A 12,821-nucleotide genomic window follows, 5' to 3' on the forward strand; every position below is an offset into this window, starting at 1 on the left:
AAACCCCTCTGGAGTTGTGGGTCAGTGTGGTGGTTTGATATGCTTGGCCCACAGGAAGTGCATCTATTAGGAGGTGTGGCCTTGTTGAAGGAGGTGTGGCCTTGTTAGAGAAAATGTGTTAATGTGGAGGTGGGGCTTTGAGGTCTCATACCGATGCTCAAGTCTGCCCAGTGGGATTCAGAGCCTCCTCCTCGGATACCTGAGGAAGAGTCCCCTCCTGGCTGCCTTTGGCTTACTCCTCCAGCACCAAGTCTGCCTGCATGCTGCCATGCTTGCCACCATACTAATGGACTAACCTCTGAAATGGTAAGTCAGCCCCGATTAAATGTTTTCCTTTATAAGAGTTGCCTTGATCATGGTGTCTCTTCACAGCTATAAGATCCAAACTAAGACAGTCATGGAAGTCCAAAAGATGCCCAACACAATGTAGGCTATTGCCCTTGATTGCCCTCCAAAGGTGAAGGTAAATTCCTTTTGCTGAGGACACTGTAGTTTGGATGCCGTACTGGAAGACCTGGGCTGGATTCTGTCGGAAAGCCTCTTCCCTCAGGTCCAGCTCTCATAGCCCAAGCAGGTGCTATGCCAAGTTCAAAGGAAGGAAGGAAGGAAGGAAGGAAGGAAGGAAGGAAGGAAGGAAGGAAGGAAGGAAGGAAGGAAGGAAAGAAGGAAGGAAGGGAGGGAGGAAGGAGACAACCAGCAGTTCTACCCAGCTGAGACATCTGTGAATCACAACAAGCAGGCTGAGATTCCCCATGGGTGCAGTAGTGGCACTTGTATCTTGGCAATAACCCACAGCTGTCTAATCGGACTGTCTAATTGTTAAGGCCTGCTTAACAAGAGGGGATACACGCTTGACAGTAGAAACCTACCCTGAGCCTAGTGAGGTCATGGATCTTAGCGAAGAATCTACCAGATTTTATTATTAAACCAGAATAATTTTGAGCTGCATTCTAAATCCTTATCCTTTTATCCACCGATAAATATATCCCTTACCAAAGAAACTCTCTTTGCAACAGATGGAGACCATTACAGATAATCAAAAGTGGATCAAAATGTAAAGCTGCCTAGACCGATCTGATAACACTGCATCACAACTCGGCAGCTAAGGCTCAGAGACACTGCAGAAGAGGAGACAGAAGGATCCTAAGAGTCGGAGGGCCAGGACATCTGCTGTGAGATGGTGTCTCCTAGAAACAACAGGGAAGCTGCGTCCATGGTGCTTTTGATTATCTCCACAAACGAACCCCTAACTGATTATCCAATATCAACTGGTCAGCCCTGAAATGATGTAATATATGAATCGTATATAGGGGAGATGGCTATACTGAAGAACAGCACATTAATATAGGCTTCTAGTCTCTATATGCACATGTTCACACACACACACAGACACACACACACACACACACACGTTTTTAGGGTATAGTGGAACACACCCATTACCCCAGTGTTCAGTAGGCAGAGGCAGGAGGACCTTGATTTTGAGGCCAGCTTAAGCTAGAGAGCTAGGTGGGGGGCAATGTGGTTTAGGTGCAGCTATGGGAGACTTCAGGGGAGACTTACTGCAGAAGCTGCTGTTCCTCCAGATAGGTGGCTTGAGCCCCTGGTTCTGGCAGGCATCTTCAAAGGATTGCAAAGAATCACAGAGAGCACGGAAGAGGTCTCTGAATTCGCAGAAGCTGTTCATACACTTCAGCAAGAAGGGCTTGATGGGTACCCGGGAGGAGCAATGGGCCCAGGCAGGACCCTGGAGGGCAGTCTGGCAGTTTGCCTGGGCTTTCTCAAAGTCAATGGGCCTGCATTTTCCATTCATGATCTCCTGCTGTTCCACTTGGAGGCTCTGCCCTTCGATTTTCTGGCAACTAGAATGGGAAAAGCAAGGTCTCAGAAGAGCTGGGCATGGTGGTGGATGCCTGCTCTCTCAGCGCTTGGAAGGGGGAAGAGGGAGGCTGGAGGATCGGAAGTGCAAAGCTGGGGCTGCTGAGATAAATCAGCAAGTGCGTGCCACCAAGTCTCAGGACCCGAATCTGACCTGGAACCTATGTAATAAGGAGGGAGAGAACAGACGCATGCAAATTGTCCTCTGACCTTCACGCATGCATCATGAAATACGGACACACACAACAGAATTCATAAAACTAAAAGATAAAATATGAAGTTGTTCACTGAGGCTGGAGAAACGGCTCCAGGGGTTAAGAACTTGGTCTTACAGAGGACCCACGATCACTGTCCAGTACACAGGAGAGTTCACCAGCATCCGTAACTCCAGTTTCAGTGGATCCAATTACTTCTTCCAGTTACCATGGGTACCAGGCAAAAACACAGGTAACACACTCGTACGTATAAAACAAAACAAAACAATAACTCTTTTTTAAAAAAGTTGTTCACCGGATGGTTGTGGTGAACACCTTCAATCCCAGCAACTGGGAGGCAGAGGCAGGCAAATTTCTTGAGTTCGAGGCCAGCTTGGTCTACAGAGCAAGCTCCAGGAGAGCTAGGACTACACAAAGAAACCCTGTTTCTGTTTGGAGAGTTTGAGGCTGGTGTGGAATACACAATAGACCTCTGCCTTAAACACACACAATCTCGTTCACATGCGCATGCACCCACACCCACACAGGAAAGGTGATGGCAAAATAGCTCGGCAGGCAAAAGTCCTTGCTGATCCCAGATCTCACATGTGCACCATGGCGGGTCCCAGCCCATAGTCTCACACACACACCATATATACATAGTAACAATACATAAAATAAAATGAAAGTTGGGGATATAGTTGCAGGTTAGGGCCCTTGCCTGGAGTGTTTGAGGTCCACTATATTACAAAAAGGAGGAGGAGGAGGAAGAAGAAGAGAGGGAGAAGAGGAAGAAAAAAAGAAAAAGAAAGGAAGGAAGGAGAAAAAGAAAGTTAGAAAGAAAGAAAGAAAGAAAGAAAGAAAGAAAGAAAGAAAGAAAGAAAGAAAGAAAGAAAGAAGGAAAGAAAGAAGGAAGGAAGGAAGGANAGGAAGGAAGGAAGGAAGGAAGGAAGGAAGGAAGGAAGGAAGGACGTTAGGATGGAAGGAGCCAGGTGTGGCGGTGCATGCTTGTAATCCCAGCCTGCAGGAAGCAAAGCAAGAGGCCATTGGTGAGTTCAAGGCTAACTTGGTTAATCTATTAAATTCCAGGCCAGCCGGAGTCATACAATGAGACCCTGTCCTGAAAGGATGGAGGTGAAGAAGGAAGAGAGAAAGGAATGGAAGGAAAGAAGGACTTAGGGAACCATTACTTTGGGTCCATGCTCTTATCTTTCCAGCTATTCATGAACTCTTGCTCATCCTCCGCCAGTTCACCACCGGGTGTCGTGAGCTCATCCTCTTCTTCGCCGTTGAAATTGCCACACACACCACAGACCTAGTGGGCAGAGGGGAATGGGTTTTCAGTGCCACGGAGATAAGGGCTTTTTTCTTCTTTGGTGCTCAGGGTGAAACCCAGGGCCTCAGGTAGGCTATAACCTTCACTGCCTTTTTCAATTTTTTATTTTTACTCGCTGGAAACAGGGTTTTCTGTAGCCCAGGCTGGCCTCCAACTTGACATGTAGCTGAGGATGACCTTACATTATTGATCTTTCTGCCGCCAACCCCTAAGTGCAGGGATCACTGCAGGAATCACAGTCTTGTACCACTACACACAGTTGATGCGCTGCCCAGGGCTCCCTGGAGAGTAGGTTGGCACTCTTTCAAAAGCAATAAAACCTAAGCCGTTTAGTTTTTAAGACACAGTCTCTCCGGGTAGCCTGGAACTTGCCAGATTAGATGCATGTGCCAGGCTCTAAGGCATTTTTCACTGATGCACACTTGCCATCCGTGCATCGAAATGAACATTCCGTTTCCTCCTTCTGTGCTAGGGAACAATCTCCTCGGTTGTTAAGAATGGTATGCCTTCCTACACCCCCAAAATCCACCTCCCCAGCACACAGCCAGGTGTCTTCCTTCTAACCTTCCCATTAGAGGATGCAGGGATTTTGACATCTAAGAAATTATTGCTCTCAAACTTGACTTGAATTTCATCCTTGATTGTGACAATGGTATAGACGTCTTCAGTCATGACACTGACTCCTGGGATGTGGGTGGTGGTGGGAAGGGTGACCATTGAGTCATTGATCTGAAGAGGAAGACAGAACTATGAATAGATTCGGGAACCAGAGACTTTGCTGCCAGTGCTCACGCTTCTTTCCCAGCCCGGGATTAGTACCAAGCTTATGAGGACTAAATGGTCTTTCTGAAGAGTGATGTGGAAGTTGAAGATGTCAATGTACAGCTGATAGACACCGAAAGTCTTGTTTTTGCCGTTGGTGTTTATGTCGGTCTTGGCACTGATCGTGAAGAAAGGCATGTTCGTGTTGGGGTGGCATACGTTGACCAAGATGTAAGTACATGTGTCTTGGATAGGATGGCTATGATCATCAAAGCTCACGATCTGGGAATCCTCTGAGATGCGACACTCTCCCATCTCTGTGGAGAAAGAGATGGCTGAGGAATGGTGCCAAGGCTCATAGGAACCCCATGTACGCTCTGGCCTGGTCCAAGTCAGAGAGACCCAAGAAAGAGAGGACACATTTAAGCCAAGCAATGGTGGTGGTGATGGTGGTGGTGCATAACTTTGATCTCAACATTCAGGCAGGCACCAAATTCAAGACCGGTCTGGTCTACAGAGTGAGTTCTAGGACAGCCAGGGCTACACAGAACCCCTGTCTTGAAAAAAAAAAAAAAAGGAAGGGAGGGAGGGAGGGATCAAAGACCCAGAATCTGCTGGATAATGCTTGAGGGCAGATAGGAATTAAAATATGCTATGGAAGAGCAGGTTTGGGGCCAGTGAGCCTGGTGAACAGGTAAGGCCGAGCCTGATAACCTGAGTTTGATTCCCAGAACCCACAAGGTGGAAAAAGAGAACTGATTCTCATAAGTTGTCCTTTGGCTTCCATGTATGCGCACCTTCACACACAAGATAAGTAACATACTTTTTAAAACATGAGAGAAAGGGTTAGGTATGATGGTACATGCCTGTAATCCCAACACTTGGGAAGTAGGCACAGGAGGATCAGGAGTTCAAGACCAGACTAGGGTGGGAGGTAGGGGGTGGCAATTTGAGTTCTGCCACAAGTCCTTCAGGTAAGGCCAGATTATGTCAGACTCCAGTACGACAGAGGGGTGTCAGAGGGGTGTCGGGAGGAGGTGTGGAGGACTAGGAGAGCCACCCCTCATGACTGAAGGGACATCCCTTGCAGCACGGACCGGCCAGCTTACCTGCAGCACAGCGGAGCAGTCCTTCCTGGCGCAAACACACGTGGTTGGCCTTGCAGGCCGTTGGGCTGCAGGTGATGTTGCTGTGGGCTGAGCATGTGCAGAGGGTGGTGCAGGTCTTCTCTGTGTACCAGCTCTCCCCCAACTGTGGGGCATGGCCATCATCAGCAGAGCCAATAGGAAACTTGGAAACTGGAGATGGGCGGAGCCATCCCCAACCCAGAAGGGTAACTGCATTTGGTCCCTTCCCTTCCCTCATCTTTCTCCCTCCTTCCCCTCCCCCTTCCCTTCTCCTATCTTTTCTCCCCTGCCTTCCTCCCTTCCTTCCTTCCTCCCCCCACAGCCATTTTCCTTCTATATAGCCATCTATCTTTTCTTGTAGACAGGCTCTTACTATGTAGCCCAGGCTGCCCTTGAGCTCCTGACCCTTCTGCCTCAGCCTTCCAAGGGCTGAGATTACAGGTAGGCACCATTACTCCTGGGACTTGATCTTCAATTTTTCTCAGCCTCTCAGCATCTAGCCTTTTTCCTCACCCTCCGCCCCCCACTCCTGACCCTGAGCTCTATCCTGCCCTATCTCCTTCTTGGGCTCCAAGGCCTCCCTCCACCTTCCTGGTCTCTTTTCTCTTGCTTCCCCACACCCACATGTACCCAGAAAGGGAGAGCATTCCCTGCCATAAGGCCTCTCACCAGGTGATAGGAGCCATCCTGGTCACTGCAGCCACACTGTCTGAGGGGCACACAGGTGGTTCCACTCAGGATGTGGCCACTCTGGCATTCACAGCCCTCTACACAGGGCAGCGTTGGACAGTCTCTTGGGGTGCTCAGGGTAAGGCAGGTGGCTGGGCAGGAGTTGGCACATGGGTTGTAGCTGCTCCTAGGTGGGCACCTCATAGCTAAAAAGGATACAAATGTTAAGGAAGGTAGAATGGCTAGCTCCTGACCTTGGGGTGAAAGTTCCTGGGAAGGGTCTCATGTAGCCCAGGCTAGCCTTGAGTTTGCTATGTAGTAAAGTATGACCTTAAATTCCTCATCCTCCTACCTCCATCTCACCAGTTCTGGGATTACAGGCATACACCACCATGCTCTATTTCATTTGTTTATTTACTTATTTTGACTTTTTTCGAGACAGGGTTTCTCTGTATAGCCCAGGCTGTCCTGGAACTCACTCTGTAGACCAGGCTGGTCTCGAACTCAGAAATCCACCTGCCTCTGCCTCCCAAGGGCTGGGTTTAAAGGCGTGTGCCACCACTGCCCTGCTCTATTTCATTTATTGATCGACCACTTGATCAGTATAGGGTTTTGCTCTGTAGCCCAAGCTGGCCTCCAACTCATAATCCTCCTTGCACAGCCTCCTGATTGCTGGGGTTACAGGTATGAGCTACCGCACCTGGCTGTCATGGCTCTACCGTGAACCATTATCTAGCCTTCCAAAGGAAGTATGACCGGGGCATGTCAGGACACACCTATAATCCCAGAGCTCAGGAGGCCGATGCAGAAAGTATGAGTTCAAGGCCAGCATCAGATTTATGAAACCATGTCTAAAACCTCATGTTCCTCCTAAAACATGAAGAATGAACTGGTATGTACTCCAACATAATGAACCTGGGAAATCATGCTGTGTGGAAAGAAGCTGGTTATCACAGGACATATTCTGTATGATTTTTTGTGTGTACATCTTCACATGTGTGTGGATACGTGTAGGGATGGGTGTATGTATGTGCAAGGATATTAATAAGGACCTATATTAAAAGGGTCATTATTTTAAAGTGTTAAAATGGCACCTAATCTCAGGTGTCAATTTCTTAGCTTCTGTCCACTCTTTTGAGAGAGACAAACAGACAGACAGACAGACAGACTAACAGACCTTGAATTCCTGATCCTCCTGCCTCCCAAGAGCTAGGATTATACTATGCCAATTCTTACAGGAAGTTAAGTTTGTAGAGACAGGGTTGAGGGGATGTGGGATAGAGTGTCAATAGGTCAGAGTTTCAGCTGGGGAAGAACAAGTTTGGGTGACAGATGGTCATAGGGGTTTGGTGGTTATAGAATAAAGTGAATGGCTTTCTTACCACTGAATTTTATACACTTAAAAAAACTGTCCAAAATGAGCCAGGCAGTGGTAACACACTCCTTTAATCCCAGCACTTGGGAGGCAGAGGCAGGGGGAATCTCTGAGTTCGAGGCCAGCCTGGTCTACAGAGTGAGTTCCAAGAAAGCCAGGGCTGAAAGAGAAACCATGTCTCAAAAAAACAACAAAAAAAATGTCCAGAATTATTTTGGACACTTTATACAAATGGTATTACATATAATCTTTTGTGCCTTCTCTAATGAGCATAGTTTTCAACATTCGTCCACGGTGAGCTAGGATTTCATTCTTTTTATAGCTGCATAATTATATGAACATGCCAATTTTGTTTACCCACTCCACGGTTGATAAGACATTTGAATGGTTTCCAATCTTTTTTGTTCTTAGTGGGGCTTCACTAGACAGAACGTTAGCCTAGCCTTCAGCTGGCCTCCAGCTGGCCTCCCTCCCGCCGCTGCCTCCCAAGCACATGGGTTACAGGCTGGCACTTGTAGCCCAGACTTTCATCCACTGGTTGGCTGTGAGGAAGGATGTTTGTATAGACTTTTGTGAAGTGGAAATTTTTGGTTGTGTCATGTGATGCCAACTCGTGTGATGTTCCACTAAAGCAAGACCCGTGAGAGGCCACGTGATGTGTGAAAAGAGTCTAAGTAGGACCCAATGGACAGTCACAGGGTGCTTACAGGGCTAGCCATGCAACACTTTGTTAGTCTCCTGCCTTCACTGATTTTTATTTTATTGCGAGAGGCACGGCAGAGAACTTCTCTTTGAATTTTGACTGGTTCTGATTGCTTCCGCTGACTCATGCCAATTTGGCAGAGGCCTAGTGTTTCTCTGGCCTGTGCCATTGCTGCCGATTCACGTTTGATGAACTGATCTGTTGGTTTCCTGACACTGCTGGACTGACTTGATCGTTAGCACTACAATGATGGAAAAGGAAGGATGTAGGTCTCAAATCCCAACAGTCAAGACGATGTTTGAGAACACCATGGAGTGTACAGAGAGTTCAAGGCCAATTTTGGCTACTTAACAAGGGTTTTGTCTCAAAAAACCAAACAAATGAGATTGGGAAGATGGCCAAACAGATGGACTAGAATGCAGATCCGCAGCAACCTGGGCAGATGTGATCTACCTGTAATCCCACAACTCAGGAGGCTGAGACGAGGTTCTCAAAGGTAAGCTGGCTGATTAGCCAAGTCCACCACAGAGCTCCTCATTTACTGAGGATCCTGTCTCAGCAAAGAAAACGGAAAGAGATCAAGGAAGACACCTGAGAGCCAACCTCTGCTCTTCACACACACACACTCACACACACTCACACTCACACCGGCATACATGTGTGCTCGATCACACATGTGAAAACGCACAGACAGGGCAGTAATGGGTCGGAGGGTAATATGCTTGCTGACACTGTCCACCTAAGTTTGCTCCCCCAGGACCCTCGTGGTGGAAGGAGAGAACCAACTCCTGAGGAGTTGTCCTCTGACCTCCACAGGCACACCATGGCTTGTACATACATGTGCACATGAAGAAAAAGGAAAGGGGGTGGTGTACCCACATACATGCACACAATGCACTAATTCACATGCAGCAAAACCCAACCAACCCAAACAGAAAACACAATGCGTTTAAAACTATGTAAAGACTGCTTCCGGCCGGGAGGATGGCTCACACCTTTAATTCAGGCACTCAGGAGGCAGAGGCAGGTGGACCTCTTTGAATTTGAGTCCAACCTAATCCATATAGACAGTGCCAGGCATCCAGGGTTTCAGAGTGAGACAGTGTCTCAAGATTAGTTAATTCATTGAAAAAAATTTTAAATTATTAAAAGAAGTGGCCTGGGGGAGGGGGACAATAACTAAACGTAAGGCCAAATTTTTGATGAGATTAAAAATCAGATGGAATCAGGCATGATGGTGTACACCTGGAATCCAGCTCTCCTGGCCTACACAGCAAGTTTGAGGCCAGCCTGGGTTACATGAGATCCTGAGATCCTGCCTCAAAACAACAGCAGCAGCAACCAAAACAACAGCAGCAACCAAACAACAGCAGCAACCAAAACAGGAACAAAAGAGGCTCTGGCCACTCTAAGACAAGCGGAGGCCAGAGGCAAGCTGGAAGAAGCTGACTGAGAAAGGGGAGAGAGAGGTCCCTGTGGGTGTGCTTAGACTGAGCAACTTAGCTCTGGAATAGGGGAGGACTGGGTTCTCAGGATTCCCTAAGGGCCGGAGGAGCGAGGGGGAGGACTACTCACGGCAGAAGGTGCTGTTCCGCCAGGTAGTCACCTGGCCAGCCTGGGCACACAGAGATGCGTAGGCCTGCAGGGAGTGGCAGAGGGTTAGGTTGTCTCCGTTGGTCTCACACTGGCCATACACACAACTGGAGAAGCTGGCCTGCGGTGGCACCGCCTCATGGCAATTAGAGAAAGGCCCTGAAGGATGAGATAAAGTGTGGGAGAAGAGGGTGAGCCCAGTGAGCAAGTTGGGCCTTGAAGCTTCTGTACAGCTAATTTAGGGGATACGTGTGTATCCTGTGTGTGTGTGCAGGTGAGTGGATGCGTACCAGAGACCACCAGAGGACACCTTCACCTTGAGTTTTTTATTACTATTAGTATTATTATTTCTGCGTATAATATGTATGTATGTATGTATGTGTGGGCACATGTGTTATGTATGGCATGTGTGTGTGTGTATAATATGTATGCACAGGCATATATGCTATGGCATATAGAGGTCAGAGAACCACTATGTAGAACTAGTTCTTCCTCCAAATGTACATGAGTTCTGGGGTTTCAACTCAATTTGAAGCAAGCAGCTTTACATGGTGAGCCATCTTATTGGCCCCACCTGTGTGTGTGTGTGTGTGTGTATGTGTGTGTGTGTGTGTGTGTGTGTGTAGGGGCACATGTGTCACAGCACACCTGCAAAGGTCAAAAGACAACCCACAGGACTCAGGTTTCACTTTCCACCTTCTGAGCCCTAGGGATAAAACTTGGGTTGTTAGACCTGAGGGCAGCGGCCACTTGCATCCTCTGAACCATCTCTCCAGTCCTCCATCTTGCTTTCTGAGACACTCACTGACCAAACTGGAGCTCACAACCTTGACTAAGCTCTAAGGAGTCACCTGTCTCTGTTCTCTTCGCACTGGGATCACACGTGTGTGCCACCATGTCTGGATGGTTGTTTTGTTTGTTTATTTATTTATTTATTTATTTATTGTCACTTTGTGAGGAAGGGTGCATGCATGCCACAGCACACCTGTGGAGGGCAGAGGACAACTTGCTGGAGTTGGTTCCCTGTGGCTCCCAAGGGTTGAAACCAGGTTTGATGGTGAATGCCGTTTCCCCCTGAGCCTTCTCTCCAGCCTCACATTCAGTTTATTTGGGCTCAAGGGCTCAAACTAAAGTCTTGTGCTAGCAAGACAGGCACTTTCCAACTGATCTATCTCCTCAGCTCCTGCACAGCTAACTTAATATCCACTTGCATCGAAGCCTGAATGTAGTCAGGCGTTGGTATCACAGGCCCATAATTCCAGCACTTGAGCGAATGAGGCAGGAGGATCACCGTGATTTTAAGGCCAGCCTGAGCTACATGAAACACTCTGGGCTAAAACTGAGACCCTATCTGAAAAAAAATAAACAGGAGCTGGGGATGGAGCTGGTTGTGCTTACTGGCGTGCCCTGGATTCGATCCCCAGCACCACATGTACCGGATGTGGGGGTGAACATCTGTAACCCCAAGCATTCCAGAGGTAGAGGCAGGAAGATCATAATAAGTTCAGTGGCATCCTTGACTACACAGTAGGTTCAAGGCCAGCCTGAGATACCTGGGATCGAGTGTCAAAACAAAACAGCAATGACAAAACCCAGATGCACTGGGAAACTATGTCTATGACGGCTGTATCAGTTACGGCTCCTAAAATGATAACCACTTGGCTATTCCATACTCCTGCTGGACTCCCTACCTTTTTATCTGCTTCTATTCTGACTTTCTCCCATCATAACTGCATAGGGTCACGCCCAGGGGGCTAAGGACAAAGGGCTCTGGGAGGAGATGTCTCTCACCAAGAGGGTTCATCAAGATGGCACATTTCTTAGTCCAGACATCATCCATGTCGCTGTCCGCGCAGTGGGAGGGCTTGCCCCCGACTAGGAAGCAGCTGGATGAGGAGGAGGGGAGAGATTAGAAACTTAGGCTGGAAGAGTCCAACAAACTGAAGCTAAGCCACAGAGAGAAAAATGGGAAGTGACACAAGGGTACCCTCAAGTGACACATCAGGGTCACATCAGGAAGGAAGAAGGCTAGAGGGCCAACAGGACTTCTCAAGTGGCTGTGTCAAAGGTAGACCTAAGAGAAGTCAGTTGGCATAGGCCTGAGAAGTCAGAACAATTTTACTTAACTGTTTATATATATATATATATTTTTTTTTTTTTGAGAAAGTCTCTCCTCATAGTCCTGGCTCTCCTGGAACTCACTCTGTAGATCAGGCTGGCCTCGAACTCACAGAGACCCACCTGCCTCTGCCTCCTGAGTGCTGGGATGAAAGACATGAGCCACCATGCCCAGCTTGTTTATGTTTTATTTTGTATTTTTTTTAATGTTTAGTTCATTGTGTTTCCTTACGTATGTGGATGTCTGTGTGTGGGTATATGCACATGAGTGCCTAGAGAGGTCAGAAGAGGGCATCAGCTCCCTTTAAACTGTAGTTACAGGTGGTTGTGAGCCATCAGCACCAGTGGGTGCTGGGAACCAAACCTAGGTTCTCTACAAAGCAGCTAGCACTCTCAAAGGTTGAGTTACCTCCCCAGCCCCCAGCCCCCACTCTCTCTGTGTATATATATATCATATATATTATATATAATATGTATTATATATATATATATATATATAAAGATTATATACATATAATCTTTCATGTAGTCCACACTAGCCTTGAACTGACTATATGACCCAAAATGACTTTGAAATACTGATCCCCCTGCCTCCAGCTCCCATCTGTTGGTATTGCAGGCATGCACCACCCTGCTTGATTTATGTGGTGCTGGAGATAGAACCCAAGTCTTCATGAATGCTAGTATAGCACTTTACCCACTGGGCTACACCCCCAGCGCTGTCAGAACAACTTTTCCAACTTCCAGCCTCAGGTTAGGGATGAAACCCTAGCCAGGGGTTGAGTGTGTATCTGCCATGGGCAAAGTCCTGAGTTCCATCCCAGCACTGGAAACTCAAGAGAAGATGAAGAGCAGAACTGGCTGGGTTCCTGAGAGCTGGGAGCCCAGATACACAAGTGACAGTCACTTGCAGACTTCGTCCAGGGACCAGCTTCCCTAGGCCCAGCTCATCAGATGCCCAGTTCCTCCATTTTCAGACCCCCATGTCCACTTCTCTCCGTCCATTTCCCCTAGGCCCAGCTCAGCCCTCACCAAGCCTAGCTCACCCAAGTGCAGTTCACCTAGG

General features: G+C 47.9%; 1 protein-coding gene across 1 annotated transcript in view; it reads right to left on the reverse strand.

The window, feature by feature from the left end:
- The window catches only part of Zan (zonadhesin), a 97,692-nt gene that overhangs the window by 53,116 nt on the left and 31,755 nt on the right, over positions 1-12,821 (reverse strand). The window contains exons 29-36 of the mRNA XM_021163424.1: positions 11,429-11,523; positions 9,620-9,796; positions 5,967-6,172; positions 5,280-5,421; positions 4,228-4,487; positions 3,973-4,137; positions 3,263-3,387; positions 1,564-1,862 (exon numbers count right to left, since the gene is read on the reverse strand). Coding sequence (XP_021019083.1) covers positions 1,564-1,862; positions 3,263-3,387; positions 3,973-4,137; positions 4,228-4,487; positions 5,280-5,421; positions 5,967-6,172; positions 9,620-9,796; positions 11,429-11,523 — 1,469 coding nt within the window. The remainder of the gene's footprint in view (positions 1-1,563; positions 1,863-3,262; positions 3,388-3,972; positions 4,138-4,227; positions 4,488-5,279; positions 5,422-5,966; positions 6,173-9,619; positions 9,797-11,428; positions 11,524-12,821) is intronic.

This window comes from Mus caroli, chromosome 5, assembly GCF_900094665.2.
Source record: "Mus caroli chromosome 5, CAROLI_EIJ_v1.1, whole genome shotgun sequence".
NCBI classification, from domain to species: domain Eukaryota; kingdom Metazoa; phylum Chordata; class Mammalia; order Rodentia; family Muridae; genus Mus; species Mus caroli.